At 36.6% G+C, this 18,051-nt stretch overlaps 1 protein-coding gene across 2 annotated transcripts in view; it reads left to right on the top strand.

Annotated features, from left to right (window-relative positions):
• PRKG1 (protein kinase cGMP-dependent 1) overlaps positions 1 to 18,051 on the top strand; it is an 864,463-nt gene that overhangs the window by 602,384 nt on the left and 244,028 nt on the right. For both annotated transcript variants that reach the window (XM_087964134.1, XM_087964133.1), the window contains exon 4: positions 8,141 to 8,246. In XM_087964134.1, coding sequence (XP_087820260.1) covers positions 8,141 to 8,246 — 106 coding nt within the window. The remainder of the gene's footprint in view (positions 1 to 8,140; positions 8,247 to 18,051) is intronic.

Below are 18,051 nucleotides of genomic sequence, written 5' to 3'. Positions count from 1 at the left end.
TTTATCTCCTCAGGGAGGGGCCATTACCTTCCAGCTTTACTCTCGAGTCACCCGTGTTGCTGCAGCTGCTCTTTCCTTCGAGCAGCCCTGCGCGCACCTTGGGGTCCTCTGCATTACTCCTGTCAGCCTCCACAATCTCTGAAGGCAGCATTCCATTCCCTGATGATCCTGGCCCCATCCCTGCATCACACACAGGCCCCTCATCTGAGTCCTTGTTCTCCGAGACCTCAGCTATCCGTGCCTGGCCAGGCTCACCCCAGTCCCCCGAAGTCAAAATACAGCCCTGATGCAGCCCACAATGAACTCGAGTTTGACACCCCCTGCTTTAGATGGATCATACAGCAGAACAACTCAACAGTTACCTCTGAAATATTTATTTATTTATTTATTTTGTCATGTTTATGTAGTGTATATTGGAGGTGGTGACCTTTTGAGAGCTGTATGCAATGAAATTCCATTTGAATGTATGCCAATTAGTGTACATTCCAAGTGACAAAGTTACTCTATTCTAAACTGATGGACCTTTTTCACCCATCAATCACTGGAGGGAGGTCAGATCAATCAAATAGGTCCGACAGCCTCCCTGGAGTAGCATTAGAGAATCCCATAGCAATCAGGTTGTATAAGAAAGCTTTGGAAGCCAGAAGTAATCCTCTGAATTACAGCTCCGGTAGGTCATAATTATAGGCTACATTTTGGTATTTGTTCTCTCTTTTGTAGACCCCAAATATTAACTTGTGTTGGCAACTTCAAAATTGACAACTTGTTAGTGAATTCTTGTACATTACAAAAGGTTTTTTTTCTAGGTCTCTGACCTTTGCGTTCTTGTAAACGATATCATATTGTTTCTGGAATTGTAATTTTTAAAATCTTCTTTTTCCTTTTTAGTCAGACAGATCAGGTCCATGTATCAGTTTTAGCAGCCATATATTTAATACCAAAATATGCATTTATTTGTTTAGTTTGTAAGTTTATATACAGTATGAATGTGTGTGTATGTTTGTGTGTGTGTTATTGTTCATGAACAAAGGGAGAAGTAGTTAGAAAAGAGTTACGAAAGAGTTGATGTAACAAATCAGAAAAATATTGAATAAAGATTTATGGAGAGAATCTGCAATATTTCAATGAGATTTTTATAACCTTGTCCAAATAATTTTTATATCTACTATGAATTATTAATATTATATAAGAAATCACTAAACTCAAGCAATTGCATCAAAGTCACACCTAATCCTGCTGACTAAAATATCCGTTCTAAAATTGATTAATATGGTGAATTAGTTTATGTTTATATTGGGATAATTTGTGTAATATCAGCTTTTATACACAATTGTTCATTGTGAATTTCTACTACTTCATCTGTTTTTAAATCTTTTTTTTTTTAATTTTATGCCAGAAAAGGAAAACTACTTAAATGTGTATAATTATTTTGTCATTACTTCCATTTTTTTTATCCTACTAAAAAGTTAATTTTGTCTTCAATAAGACTAATCTAGTGTCCAACTCCTTATCCCTGAATTAATAAATTTCCCTATAGACAATGTTGACGATGTTAATACCTTTTCTGGTAGCAATGTGAGGGTGGAAATCACCTTCAGTTATGTCTCCTAATTTACAAATCTGGTATTCCTTATCCAAATACTAACCAACTCCAACTCTATTTATTTTTTTAACTTTAATTTGTTGTTTGCATCCAGTTCGAATAAATCTATGATTTTGAAGAAGGTCGTTGAGTTATAGCTATAAGAAAAGATGACATCTTTTACCACATTAGTGATAGAGGTTTTTAAGCTCTCTAGAGCAATTATGGGGTAATATTAAAAATAGCTATAGCCTCAGACCTGTAAAGCTGACTTTGTAGCACACATCAATTTTTAAAAAGTTGATTTTAAATGTTTAAAAAGTTAATCTGGCCTACAATATGAAAATGAATTATCCTTTTCACTTGTGTGTTATAAACAGCTCTCTACTACATAGGTACTCTATAATCACTTTGCCATTTTTGAACCTTGAGTGTCAGCTTGCAAAAATAAACCTATTACTTGCAAACATATTTTTTCTGTTGTGCAATTTTATCCTTTAATTCAGGGCGTATGCTGTCAACTTGTCACATACAAATATGGAAGCTGCTCACCCATTCTTCATACCGTTTCAATGTACTTACAAATTACTATATTTAGGTTTCATATCATTCTCTAAGATAGATTGAAGATCAACTCTCAGCCTTTTCATAGTATTCAGAGGCAAATTTATGCAGCAGTATTTTAAATCTGATTTTTATTGCAAAAGGGAAATGTTCAGAAGTTTGCAATAAAAATACCTCTTTTTATTTTTACTTGGTTCTAAAGGGACATTTTAGTTGATTTCTACTGAATATTTGACACATAACCAACATTAATACCAAAACAAAACAAAGTGAGATAATGAAAGAGAAACATGAAGGAACATACATTTTATGAATGAAAACAACCAAAGATCACCATGAAGTGACCTGAGAAACTTGATTTGTTATAAGTTTCCTTACTCTAATCATGGGCAGGAGAGAGGTGGATTTATTGAAAGTTTCTCCTAAAAGCAAGGGTGTCAAACTCAGGACAAAACATTGTCGTCACGTGACATATCACAACTTTTTTTCTCCTTTGCTAAACTGGGGGTGGGCATGCCAGCATCTGGCCTGTGAGCCGCGAGTTTGACACCCCTCCCTAAAAGTGTTGAAACATCTGCCTTCTTTGAATGCCTCTCCTAGTGTCTTCAAGGGAACCTGATCAGTTATTTACCAAACTGCTGTTGGTGTATTCACACAATTAAAGAGGGTAACTGTGGGAAAGGCTTACTCATTGAGCCTTTTTGAGGATGTGGCTATTTTAATGCTTCTTCTGAATGATCACACGGGCTCTCATAATCATTAGACATGATAGATTACAGTGCAAGCCGATTCAATCTGTCTTTAATAAGGAGTCTGTAGATGAAATGTAATAGCATATGGTTGTAAAAAAAAAAAAAAAAAAAAAAGCCAAACGGCTTTTTTCGGGCAGAAAGCACATTAGAAAGAATTCCCTGAGGGTTTTTTTTGTGAATGACATGATAAAACAGATGTCAGCCCAGAAGGCGCCATAGAGCAGTGACCCTTTGAGATGCATTTTATGATTGGGAGAGAGGAGGCAGTAATATTTTTGAGACATTTTTACCGATAAAGGAAGGATGAGCGATTGTGAGTTATTGCTTCTGCGATATCTTTCTTCCACTTAGTATTTTGGAGATAAATAATATCTTCAAGTGCACATGAATCATACTGTAGCAAAGTTGCATTTATTTTCTAAGAATTTCAATCTTTTATATCTAATATGGATACCCCAGTGATTCACATGTATACATTTGTAAATTATAAATTTATAAAGGCCCATTCTCACTTAGGATTCTCAAGCATGCTCAGTTGAAGGCACTGTGGAAAATTCACTGCCTATTTCTGTCTAACCAGCAAGGGAAAAATATTCCTGATTATTTTGATCTGTATTATTCTTCATTGTAATGAAGAAAAAAAATGACATAAAAATTTTAAATATGTGTTCAGAGATCCATTGATCTGGTGATGGAGGACAGCAAGCAAGAGATAATATTCACTATCCACTTATCTTATCACACTCATGTCTGTATAAAAGCATTTAGTGTTATTCCTGTTTAAACATCTCCTTTCATGTGCTTGTTGCTATATTAGCCCTTCTGTTGTATAAAGTCTAGTTTCATAGCAAAGCCTTACCGAGAAGCTGCTAATACTCATCCCTCTATTTTTATGTATGTTTCTGTCTGATAAAGTACAAATAGAATATGCATTTTAAACTCAGATTTATGGATGCCCATAGATGTAGTTATTGAGATGCTATAAAGCAGGGGTGTCAAACTCACATCATCACAGCGGCGTCATGTGACGTATCGGGATTTTTTCCCCTTTCGCTGAACCGGGCGGGGCCGGGGCCCGCGGGCCATGAGTTTGACACTCCTGCTATAAAGAGTTTGGAATAGTGGTTCTAGTAATGGCAATTAAATATAGAACTATTTCTGTGGGAGAAGAGCCATCATGATATGGAAATTCTGTGGCACTTTTCCTGGGGAGAATTAATGAAAGGAAGAAAGTCTTCTACCCATTTCTTGTTCATTTTGCAGATGCTTGACCACTAGCCAGCATATGTTCTTCCCTGGAGTCTAAGACATATTTATAATTACAATCGAAATGCTCTAAAAAATGACTTCAAGGACAACAGATTTAGAATTAGCCAGGGCACACATATGCTTTATTACTGTGCAGATTTAGTTAAAGTTTAGCTGATCAAATCATCATTTTTGCAGTTAGATTATCATTTTTGTATGGAAAAATGTGTGAAATTCATAAGGCTATAGATTTTCTAGTTCTGCCTTGAAAATGTTCTTCACACTGTATTAAGATACCTACTTTGAAAAAAAATGTAGTTTGTAATCTTACATTTAGTTTTTATTTCTGTCTCATTGATAAACTCAAACAGAGCTGTCAAACTCAAGGCCTGCGGGCCAGATTTGGCCCACAGGGTGCTTAGATCTGAAATGCAGGATGCCCTGGAAATAGCAAAGGACTGGCCCATGGTGCCTCTGCCAGCAAAAATGGAGCCTGGGAGAGCCGCGTGTGCTCCATTTTCGCTGGCAAAGTGCTAGCAAAACAAACTAAAAACAAAACAAAAGGAAAATGTTTCCCCTTTTGCATTTGAGCATCCAAGAACAGATAGGAAAGGAGAAAGGGAAAGAGGAAAGGGGAAAAAAAGGAAAGATGGCAAGAGAGCAGGGAGGAAAAGAAGAAAAGAGGGGAAGGAAGAAGAAAGGAGATTGAAGAGCAAAGGAAAAAGAAGAAAAGGAAGGAAAGAAGATATAAAGAGAAGGAGGGTCTGAGGAAATTCCTGTCTTAGCATTTGATCACCACAGGTGCCCCCGATATGAGTAATATCGAGCTGGCCACACACACACACACCCCACAGCCATGCCCCGCCGAGTCAAACACAACTCTGATGCAGCCCTCAATGAAATCGAGTTTGACACTCCTAAACTCAAACAATGTGTGCCAGTGTGCTCACTGTTGAAAATGACAATGAAGATTATCTTAATCTTTAAAATTATCCCAAATAATCTGGGGATCACCTCAGAGCTATGAAAATGTTAGGATTACGTTTTCATTTAGGGGGTATGTGGAGAGAGAGAAAGAGAGAGAGAGACTATATAAATAAATATGTATATAATCTGCCCCTTACCCAAACTGAAGATGATTTATTGAAGAATGCATGGGTTTTTGTTTTGTTTTTTAAGAAAAGAGTAATATGAAGCATATGGATTCATTTAGGGAATTAGGGAAAAAAGAAATAGATGAAACAACATGACAAATTCCGTTGGCAGACATCTAAGTGATTATTTAAGCCCGCTTTAAACTCATGACAGCACACTTCCTCAATTCATTCTGTATTCCTTTGGTCATCTTGCCTGTCACTCAGAACACTTGCTATGCAGCACCATGCATCTGGTGATGAATTCTTTCAGGGCACTGAAAATCCCGGCTTGAAAAGATAAAAGGCAATCAAAACAGCTAATGCAGACGATTTACAAATTGCACATGAAATCACTGGAATGTTTAACTTTTTTAAAAATCTCTCTCATGCTGGGTGTCATAGTCATAGTTTGAACAAAACCCTTCCTCTGTCTGCCCTTCCCCCATTTCTGATGCGTGACCTGTTTCTTTTTTGTAAGGAGTGAAATATAGAGAATAGAGCTGGAAGGCACCTTGGAGGTCTTCCAATCTATCCCCAGGTCAAGCGGAGATCCTATACTATTTCAGACAAGTGGCTGTCCAATCTCTTCTTAAAAACCTTCAGTGATGAAGCACCCACTACTTCTGAAGTCAAGCTGTTCCACTGGTTAATTGTTGTCACTGTTAGTTTCTCCTTAATTCCAGCTTGCTTCTCTCCTTGATTAGTTTCCAACCATTGTTTCTTGTCCTGCCTTCTGGGGCTTTGGAAAATAAGATGACCCCCCCCCCCTCTTCTTTGTGGCAGCCCCTCAAATACTGGAATAATGTTATCATGTCACCTTAGTCTTTCCTTTTTCTAGACTAGCCATACCCAGTTCCTGTAACCATTCTTCATATGTTTGAGTCTCCAGGCCCTTAATCATCTTAGTTGCTCTTCTCTGCACTTTTTCCAAAGTCTCAATATTTGTGGTGACCAAAACTGGATGCAGTATTCCAGATGTGGTTTTATTAAGATTTTATAAAGTGGTATTAATGGTAATGAAAATGATGGTGATAAGCATAATATTCTTAGAAATAGAAAAGACTAGCTTACTTTCCATTATTATATTAAACATACTGATATGTCTGGTAGGTGAAAGCATGTGGAGCAGACTCTACAATTTGGTAGAAGAATTGTTCCAATTTGTTTAAAGTAGCAGTTGCTTCAAGAGAAAAATTAAAATGGGAATTCTTGCCTTCTTTTCTGATTTAATGAATTGTTCGTTCCTGATTTTATGGTTGGAAACTGTGGTTGGAAACTGATATGCATTAACCTGCCAATAATCCTCATGAGTCTCAGTGAAATCATTCTCTCTATAGGTGTGCATGCAATCAGACAGTAATAATATAATCTAATTCTGTCTATACTTATTCATAATGAAAGTGTGTTAAATTAAATTGAACTTTCTTTGTAATATGCATGCATAGGTTTGCTGCCTGAGGTTGCAATCCTATTTTCATTCATAAAAGAAGTAATAAATTCCATTAAATACACTGACTCTTACAATATGTTATATTCCACCAGTTACCTATCGGGCAACCAACCTAGTAGTTTTTCCTTATAAGTATTCCAGACTTGGAGGATTTGAAGTCTGCTCCCCCCTCCCCCCGCCTCATTTCTCTGTAAGAAAATGAATTTGAGAAAAGAAGCATCTGGAAGGGGGATTTTAAACCTCTGATCAGCATCTGAATTAAAGTATCATGAGGCCACTTTAGAGGAAAATAAAAACAAGACTCCACCAAAAATTGTGCTGGAAAGTACGAAGTTTAATTCTAAACTTCTAGGGTTTGCTTTGCATACATCTAAGTTTTTCAGTATTTTTCTAGGGGACTTGGATTATCTATTTGTTTGTATTATATCTCACCTGTTGTTCAAGAGTTCAAGGTGATATTTTGCTCCAACTCAACAATGATGTGAGTTAGGATGTAAATGAGACAGAATGACAGGCCCCAAATCACCTCCCTGCCTCATTTTCCCCAGTTCCTGACCAAGTAGCACTCCAGTCTTGCAATTAATTTCTGTCATGAGGATCTTTTGAATACTGTTTAATCTCTGAACAATCCTGTTTACATACAATGTCCCTGTTACAGTCTTAAAACATTTCTGTTATATTTAAGCAAATGATATCATTCCTAGTTTAATCATCATTTTCTAGAACAGTGTTTCCCAACCTTGACAATTCTAAGATGTGTTGACTTCAACTTCCAAAATTCCCCAGCAAGTATGCTGTCTGAGGAATTTCGGAAGTTGAAATCCACATATCATAACATTGCTAAATTTGGGAAACACTAAGGTGAAGTGATTGGTGAAAATAATCAGGAACTTTTCCTTTTGACTGTGTCCTTTTTAAACTCCCCCTTTTGTTTATATAAAAGATATCCCACTGGAACATACACTGATTCCCATCAATTGTGATTTAGACAATCTTGTATGTCCTTTGTTCAATGAAGAAAAGAGAAAATTCTAGAGCCAAATCCAAGAAGGTGCAAGACCACATTGGTGTCCTGCATTTAAAACAAAAACAAAAAAAACTAAGCCAGCATTATTTGAACACGTGAAGGCATAACAAATTGCCTAAGGAATTAATGAGAAGTGATTGACTTCTCTAGAAAATTGCCTTCAATTTTAGGATAAATTATTTATATCAACTTACAGTGAAGAATTAATGAACACAGACCATAATATTAATTGCTCAATATATTTTGTTTTTCTTTTCTTGGTTTGAAAACAGAAAAAGCAAACAATAATTTTCAGGTTTTCTCATTGGTACTGCAGTTTATAAAGTTTTTTGAAAATAAAAATATGCTAATCAAAATTCCACTTGTTATTTTTCCCCCCAGCTCTCGTAAATGTGAAACTTTGGGCTATTGATCGGCAATGTTTCCAAACAATAATGATGAGGACTGGCCTTATCAAGCATACAGAATATATGGAATTTTTAAAAAGGTATGGCACTGGTTTATGTATTTGTCTTTTGGAAGCATGCTTCATTTATTGCCCTGCTTGGAGAAATATATATATATATAGTCTTGTTGGAGGAGGAGCTTGTGAATGAGTGCTCATTTCAATTCATCATTTTTAATTTGCTCTTTTAATTATATTAATGGCATAAGAGCTTGAAAATAGGGAGCAGTGATTAAAGATCTCAGATTAATTATTGTTTGCCTTTTATCATAGTAGTTATTCCTCTTAAGCAGTGGTGGGATTCCAATTTTTTACTACCGGTTCTGTGGGCGTGCCTTGGTGGACGTGGCAGGGGAAGGATACTGTAAAATTTCCAGTCAGAGGTGGTATTTGCTGGTTCTCCAAACTACTCAAAATTTCCACTACCAGTTCTCCAGAATTGGTCAGAACCTGCTGAACCTCTGCTCTTAAGGCTGATAGTAGAAAAGTAAGTAACAATAAATACATAGAAAGAACAATTTTTACAGATCCATTAGGAATTTCTCTTTTAAAAACAGATTTATTCAAGATATAAAATAATTATGTTTCTTAAAACATTATATGACCTAATGCTTTTTAAAGTAATATTTAATAATAGTATACTTTAAAAATATGTATTTGTATCTCTCAGATAAAGGTATTACTGTTTGCTTTGGGGATGTACAAAATGGAACGTAAATGAGTTAGAAAAGCAAAGAGATTTAACTATGTGTATTTTAATTTTATTAAATTTGAATTTAAGCCTCTTGAAAAGGATTCAAGTAGTTTTGATTTCCCTAATGTAGTATCAAAGTGTCAGAAAGTTGAGATATATAATTATACAAGAATCAAATATATTAACATAAATCTCCTTTAATTAAAAGTTATTTAAAGGATGGAAATACTGTATAAGCTCCTTCATTTAGAAAAGAAAAAGAACACAACTAGAAAGGTTTAAGTATCCATCAGGTCACTGGGGTTGTCCGGGTAAAGAGAATTCTCTTTTTTTCAGTGTTTTAATACTGCATTCAATGGGAGAGGGGGAAAGCAACCTGTGGAAAATGAGAAGTCATTAATAGCAATAGCACTTAGACTTATATACTGCTTTACAGTGCTTTACAGTCCTCTCTAAGCAGGTTACAGAGTCAGCATATTCAACAATCTGGGTCTTCATTTTACCGACCTCGGAAGGATGGAAGGCTGAGTCAACCTTAATAATAAAGATGCAGTTTAATTTATGATTGGATAGGCATATCTTGTGCACAAAAAATTGATGAGTCATATTCTTGTGTGGAGGGGAAATATGTTCCACTGAAATCAGTGTACTGCACTCCATTTTTGTCTTAAATCTAATTGATTGTGTTGTATTTGAGGCTGCTCTTTAATGGCATTGGAAAAAACAGGGATATAACAGTGCTCTGGTATCGCAATGTTTCTGTCTTGGTCTGGGGACAACATGAAAGCAGTGGTGTAGGCAATTACACAAAACCCAAGTTTCCAGGATATGGTACTGTGATGGTTAGGTACAAGTAGAACCTAACAAGTAGAATAAATAACATAAACTAGTTAAGATAAACATAAAAATCCTGCTTAGCCTTTAAAAAGGATTATGATCTGTTGATTAGATGGCTTGAAAACTATTATATTAAGAATTTCTGTAGCCCTCAAACTGAACCTTTATTATGATCATAAATCAAAATAAGGAGGGTAGGTACAAAGAACTAAAAAGCATGAAAGATATACATTTTTAAAGAAAACATATAAAAACTAAAATCAAAATCAAAATCAAAAAGGAATTTAAAAAGAATCCAAAAGGAGTAGTAGAGCAATAGGGGGATATGGGGGACCATGGCAAATTAAATATATCATAATAAAAATTACTAATAGGAGCTAAGTGCTTATTAAAGCTGGTTTATGGCACAAGTCATCTTCTGACAGATTTCAAGTGCAGCTGTATAGAACCTGGAAACATTGTATGTTATAGTAGGGTTGGGGGCAGCAAGTAGAAGGGGGTGCATATTCTGTGGTTTCTATAGGTCCAAAATCATGAGACAGGGTCTTTCTGAGTAGGGGAATCTTCTTGTATTGGTCTTCAAGTACAGCTAAGGAGACGGTATGATACTGTGCCGCAGTAAAGGCCCTTTGGTGGTTAGGTTGTGTGAGGTTACTTAAGTATGCCATAGGGGACACAGAATTTCTGTTGGGTTTACTGTCAGTGAAGGCTGAGGACTTAGCTACACGCTATTTAATGAATGCTTTGGCCTGATCATATCTTGTGTGAAGTAGAAGGCCTGGAGGGAAGCCCAAGGATGAGATTTTAGTTGCCACTGCCTCTTTTCATTTGGATTGAAAATCATCACTCATAGTTAATGGGACAAGATCAAAGGGGAGAACAGGATAGTCTGAGCCAGGAGTTGAGCATGGTCACCTACACTCTAGAGTCTACTTTAATGAGGTCTATGCCTAGCCTTTGGGTAGCATTTGAGACATATTCTGGGGCTTGAAGGACCCAAAAGTTGGACTGAGTTTAATGGTGCAAAATTGGAAAAAGGGACCATCCGAGCACCATAGGGAAATTGTGATATTGGCTTAACTTCCAATAATTCAAGTGCTCCAGAAATGTACTGACCATTTCTTGTCTTGAGGAATTTATGGGTGGCAAATGAATTCTTTGGCAGAATGTAAGACTACTTCCTGATATTTGAATCAGGAGATCTGCTCCATCTTGTGGCCATTTATCTTCAAGGGTTGATTTTGGAGTCTTTTGGCAAATGCCATAATTTTGATTTTCTGATCATTGGGTTCTAGCTGGTCTTCCTTGCAATATTGTGTTAGTTTTCTCATTGCTCTTGTATGACCAATAGGGGTTCTTGAGACTACTGTGGATCATCTGCATAGAGTAAAATAGAGAAGATCCTGCAAGCTAGTTTTGAGGAGTGAAAATTTTTCTTGAGGCCCATCATGTAATAAGAGGGAAGCCAATATACAACCTTGCTGTACACCTTTCTCAGTTCCAATGGCATTGGTGAGATGATTTTCGGGGTTATATCTTACTTTGCATGACCTCCCTTCATCAAACTTACTATTAAATGAAATACACATCTAAGTCTCTAGTTTCTATCTCATTGGGGACATATAAATATTATCAACTGGGCATTGTGATTGGATTAATGCAGCAATGGCATATGCCTTGAGTGGAGAGAGGTGCTTTGATATGGAATGTAGTGGAGTGGAGACTTGAATCCTCAGATCTCCTTTTGCTCTACCATGCTGCTGGCCCTGTCTTGCTCATCAGTCAATGAAATCCATTTAATAGCATGTTATCAACAGTCCATGTTTTCTGGACCAGTATGATATCATAGCAGGAGAGGAAGCTAGTAAATGGGGAATCTCTAAATGGGGATCAGTAAGCAGGGATCAGTAAGCAGGGATCACCAAACCACATTCCAAGTTGGAAGTACAACTTTATGGTGGTCATTTGGATGTCAAATACTGAAAACCTGGGACTGAGTGAGTGAGTTTTGCAAGAGCAATAGCTTCATATTAGTTGATGGTTGAAGTGGTTGTAGTTGCATTTTCCTCTGTGTGTGGTGGGGAGGGACGTGTGGCATCATCGATTTCCTGCTCTCCCTTTTCTTGCAACAGTTTCTTCCAACTGGAAATAATGGAAACCGTTCACCTAGGTAGATGATAGATGATAGATAGATAGATAGATAGATAGATAGATAGATAGATAGATAGACAGATCACTCAAGAATAATAACCCTCAATACTTAGATTATAACTGCAGTTACTGTCTCCTTAATTCTCATTTTGCCTTGTCCTTGGCCAATGGTGGAAAAATGGAAAAAAGTAGGATAATTAAATATACTAATTAAGTTATTATCTTGTCTCCCTATTATACAAGCAACAGCTGATAATTAACTTTAGTTGAGCTAGGTTTCTATCTGTCTCTGTAAGAGAAATGATGATGTCTGTGGAATCTCAGCTCATTATTTAGCAAAGATCTCAAGAGGATGCTATTTTAAAGTTGTATTGTGAAATGTGCATCAGATAAAGACAAAAAAAAACAAAAAAACCATCCCACTTCTATTTGTATGTGGTACAAGATAAGTTAATCAATCTATCTCTTTTAGTTCCACTTCTCTTTATCAAAGGATCTATGGCATGTCAAGGGATGGATGGATGCAATCAATCGGTTTCTATCTTTTTCGGTTCCAAATGATTTCATTCATAAAACATTTCTGGCCTCTTTTACATCAGTCCCTGAATTAGCAAATGCATGAATGTCTTCAATGGATATCCAGTTGTGTTTTTTCACTGAGAGAACAGCATGGAACAAAGGGAAAGAAGACCATCCCATGCCTGCCAAATCTATTTTGGCGTGAGTGGTAACAAAACCGTAACAGCCCTCTATGGGAAGCACTTGGGCTGAGAGAGAAAGAGACTGGGCTGAGGTTGACCTGACCCTGGGTCTTCTCATTCCTAGCCCAACATCTTAATCACTATAGCAGGGCTGTCAAACTCACAGCCCGTGGGCCAGATGCGTCATGTGTCATGTACTGACCATGCCCCCGCCCAGTTTAGTGAAGGGGAAAAAGTCCTGATAGGTCACGTGGCACTACTGTGATGATGCAAGTTTGACACCCTGGCATTATGTCGGGTCTTCAAGTCAGGAGTAGACATAGCAAGGACAGTCTCAATGTATTTTATTGTTGTAGGATATGCTAACAGAATCTTGAAAATCTACTGAAGTTTCCCTGTAACCCCTTTACACTAAGCAGAATGAAACAGGATTATGATGAGTCTCTTTTCAATGTTTTTCTAGAAGTGAATTGTTTATTTTCTCTTAACAGTTTTTGCAAAACTTTACCCAAGCTATATCAGCATTCTATATATCTGTATCTAGATCTAGTTATACCTACACATTCCTTTATTGCTGCCTCTCCCCTATCCATCCCATTACTATGTCAATTGTTTGATATTACCTCAGAACAAGGAAAGAAATTCAATTTTACAGCAAAGTATTGAACATTATGAATGTATTCAAAGGATAACTGAGTTGATTCTATGCTGCAATATCAAAATTTAATTCTCTCTCTCTCTTTTCTTTCAAAGTCTAACCATATGAAATTATTAATTTTGGACTTTAAAAGGTTAATTTAATATCATAGAAGTTATTTTTTCTTTTTCTGAAAGCATGCAATATAGGACAAATTGAGATATGAGCTTCTTTACATTGGCAGGGGGCAGATGTTATATTCCGACCAGGATTTAGCTGACTAAGGTTGAATTCCAATCCCCAACCATCTCCCATTTATCTGCCATCTTTTCTTTTCTACATTTTATTGCCATTGTGACTTATTATTAAACATGCAACATATTTCATTGTCATATTTCAGCCTCTGCTAATAGCATGGTTCATAAACCAAGTTTAATTATTATATATTATTAAATAGTAATTTTTCCTTAGAAGAGGATAATATATTAATTAATCTCCCAAACTGTGGTCACTATGTTCTGTCATAGTGTTATCTGTGAACTAACCATATAGTTAAGGATATAGAACCATGTGTGATATATATTCTGATATTCATTGTTCATAATCTTGGCTTTGGCATCAATAAGCATCATAGCCTGGTCTAACAGTGTTTAATATTTCTTAAGATGTGTTTTAATGAATCTTCTGCCTGTGGTTTTGGATCTAAAGTACCTTCTATCTCATAAATATATGTTCACTTAAGCATAGATACACATTCTATTTGTGTGTCGCAGTACTAGAAGCTTCGTGGGTAGAGTAAAAACAAAGCAACTCAGGCACAAAGTTGAAATGAAAAGATTTAGTTCATCATGTACAGAGGCAAACTTCCAAGGCATATTTTTGAGTAACAATGTAAGAATTCCTCTTCATAGATAATAACCTTTATTGAAAAAATATCCAGTTTGAAGTGAGAACAAGTTTTATTAAAGCGATACGGCCATTTCCTGATTCATTCTCATTTCATTATTTTTTGAGTGCATTGGAAATCATCTCCTAGTCAAGTGGAATATGTGTGTGTGTATATATTCACATACAAAGAGATAGTTTGAATATGTATTATTTATTGTATCCAGGTTAACACTAAATGAGCATTAATAAAATAAGTTGAGTTGTTTATGGCATCTTCTCATACTCAGGAAGTACTTAATGAGGATTTTTTCTTAACAATTTTCGCTGAAGTATCTCTATAGTGCTAATGTACTCCAAAGCAAATACGGAAGTCAGCAAAAATGGTTTGTTTATTATTTTTCTGTCACATTTAAAAAGTGAATAACTTATTTTACTCATTTAAATATCGGAAGCTTTTCTTTTCTTAACAAGCCCATAGCAATTTATATACCTTAGGCCTATTTACAGGTAGTAAAGTGATTTTAAATTGTATATTCTCTATATTCAATATTTTGATTAGCTGTGGTTCTGCTGAATCTGTTCTTCCATCAAAAGGTTCTGGGACCTTTAGGCAGCTAATGCAAATAAGGTTTACTGCTGAAGAATCCATGCATAGCAATAAGATTATACCAAAAGCTAAACTTAATGCAGTGTAAAAATCTGTTAGATGCACATTTAAGCAAAGAGTTTTCACCATTTAAAGAGTCGAAAATAAGTAAATAATGAACTACCTTTAGTGGTTAGCAAAATAATGTGATTAAAAACTGCATTTAAAGCAGGAGTGTCAAACTCATGTCATCATGGCATCGTCACATGATGGGACTTTTTTCCCTTTGCTAAACCAGGTGTAGGCATGGCCAGTGCATGATGCATCCGGTCCGTGTTCTGACCCAAACCTTGTTCCAAGTAAACAAACACCAGACAGAGATAAAAGCAAAACCTTTTAATGCTTCTCTGCGAATTCCGTTAATTCACGGTTAAAAGGCTACTAAAACTAATTGTCTCTGATAAGAACGAACCTTGCCAAGGTTGTGCAAGGCTGCCAAAAGCACTAGATTAAGTTGCCAAGAAATATTCCAAACAAAAAGTCTTCAAACACAAACCAAGATAGTCTGAACTTCCACAAGGCTTGAAGTACAAGAACTTCTTTGCTTCCTGCAAAGAATACCGGTCTCTCAGGCTGGCTTTTATCTCTTAAGGGAGGGGCCATTACCTTGCAGCCTTACTCCCAAGTCACCCATGCTGCTGCAGCTGCTCTTTCCTACAAACAGCCCTGTGCGCACACGCACTGGGCACAGGGCTCCTCGGAGTCCTCTGCATCACTGCTGCCAGCCTCCACAATCTCCAAAGGCAGCACTCCACTTCCTGATGGTCCTGGCCCAATCCCTACATCACATGCAGGCCCCTCATCTGAGTCCTCACTCTCCGAGACCTCAGCCGTCTGCACCTTCTATTGGCAAACCACAACAGGGAGTGTGAAAACCCTGAGTATTATGGATTATGGAGAAAAAAGTAGAGTATTAAAAGAATCCCATCTGTTCTACAACCAGTCTCAATGTACTGACATTGAGGCTGGTTAGAAAACAGATGGGATTTTTGAATGGCTTTGAAGGGGTGACAAGTGCTGTTATTCTCGCCTACACCCTTGCATACACTGGGTAATCATCTAGATCAGGAATATCAAACTCACTTTGTCATGGTGTCCGCGGGCTGCAAGTTTGACAGCCCAGATCTAGATATATCAGTGGTGGGATTCAAATTTCTTTTTACTACCGATTCTGTGGCCGTGACTTGGTGGGTATGGCTTGATGGGCGTGGCAGGTGAAGGATACTGTAAAATCTCCAATCAGAGGTGGTATTTGCCGGTTCTCTGAACTACTCAAAATTTCCACTACCAGTTCTCCAGAACTGATCAGAACATGCTGAATACCACCTCTGAGATATATGTGTATTTAATGATTACATTTATATACTACCATTATAAAAAAAAAAAAAACTGACTTTTCATGGTGGACAGTAAGATATATATGTACCTGAACCTGTTTGTTAAGATCCCACAGATTACTCTTGTTTCAGATCAAATCTCAAAAGAAACAATAATTCCATTAGCATAATCCAGTTAGCATATTATGAAAAAACAAATTTTGTGGGGAGGAAAATAATATATTAGGATCAAGGAAAGAAGGTGTCAAAGTTTAAAAAACCTCAAAATTACTGAAAATAAAAGCCCATTAAATCTGCATACTAGGGCATTTTCTACTGTTTCTTCATGCAAGCAACAAAATGCCTATTTTATTGAACATGGGAAATTGATTGCATAATAAATAAAACCATGATTGTTAGATCCTGGTTAATTTTAATGAGTGGCAGAACAAACTAAATACATAAGAGCCAGTTTGGTCTAGTGATTAAGGCGGTAGGCTAGAAAATGGCAGACCATGAGTTTGAGTGCTGCCTTAGCCATGAAAGCCAGCTACTGTAGGTGACTTTGGGCCATTCACTCTCTCTCAACTAACCACACCTCACAGGGTTGTTGTTGTGGGGACAATAGGAGTATATATGTTGGCTATGTTTTCTGTCTTTAGATATTTGTAAAAATAACAGAACAACAGAGTTGGAAGGGATCTTGGAGGTCTTCTAATCCAATTCCTTGCTCAGGCAGGAAACCCTATATGATTTCAGACAAATGGCTGTCCAATCTCTTCTTAGAAACCTACCATGTTGAAGCACTTCTGGAGGCAAGCCATTCCCACTGATCAATTGTCATGAGTTTCTTCTTAGTTCTAGGTTGGTTCTCACTTTGATCAGTTTCCATCCATTGCTTTTGGCCTGCCTTCAGGTGCTTTGGAAAATAGTTTGACCTCCTCTTCTTTGTGGCAGCCCCTTAGATATTGGAACACTGTATTGTGTCATCCCTAGTCCTACTTTTCATTCAACTAAACAATACCCAATTCTTGCAACTGTTCTTCATATATTTTAGCTCCAGTCCCGTAATCCTCTTTGTTGCTCTTCTCTGCACTTTTTCTAGAGTTTCCATATGTCTTTTATATATTGTGGCCACCGAAACTGGATGTAATATTCCAAGTGTGGTTTTTACCAAAGGCATTTTAAAGTGGCATTAACTCTCCACATGATTCTGTTAATGCAGCCTAGGACTATGTTGGCTTTTTTTGGCTGCTGCGGCACACTGCTGGCTCATATTTAAGTGATTGTCCACTAGGATTCCAAGATTCCTCTCAAAGTTACTATTAAAATAATAAAGGTGGGATTCAAATGAATATAGAAAATAAATAAATGATATTGAAATTGTGATTATTTCAGAAGGGAAAGTTTTTGATATCATGAGATTCATGAAAAAAGAAGGATTTATTTTTTCAAGCTTGTATAGCTGTATCCTTATGACAAAATATAGCTTGTTATTATTTATGAAACTGGGTCGGTAGGTGGAGAATTGGGATGCTAGAGAAACTTTATCTACCATATATCCTTCTTCCCATACAGCAACAGTTAAAACACATTTCATCCCCGTTCCCCAGTGAAAGAAGCTACAGGGCTAAAAAGGCTTAGTTTAAAAACCTCTTTTGTGTGAAAGAACAAAAGGAACTCTAATTCTTTACTTTCTATTCTGTATTCCTGTATTGGTCTTTTTCAAACTTAGGAAGCTTGAAGTTTTATTTTGTTTTGGTTGTTTTCCACCTCCGTGACTTTGAAAAAGCTGATGAAAAATACCTAGGAATAAATGATGATTTATGAAACCGAAACATCTTTAAAGTCAGAATTCTCATAATGCCAGTAGTACTTTCTGTGATCATTTGCAGAAGTAACCTACTTTGGAAGGAAGAATAATTAGGTAGTGTGGGTGACCATAAAATGAACAGATGAAAGAGTACAAAGCTTCTC

The sequence above is a fragment of the Notechis scutatus genome, chromosome 4, assembly GCF_049901735.1.
Source record: "Notechis scutatus isolate UNSWTSFEM ecotype Mainland chromosome 4, rNotScu1.2, whole genome shotgun sequence".
NCBI lineage: Eukaryota > Metazoa > Chordata > Lepidosauria > Squamata > Elapidae > Notechis > Notechis scutatus.
The sequence above is the reverse complement of the archived record's forward strand: the minus strand, read 5'-3'. Positions and strand labels throughout refer to the sequence as shown.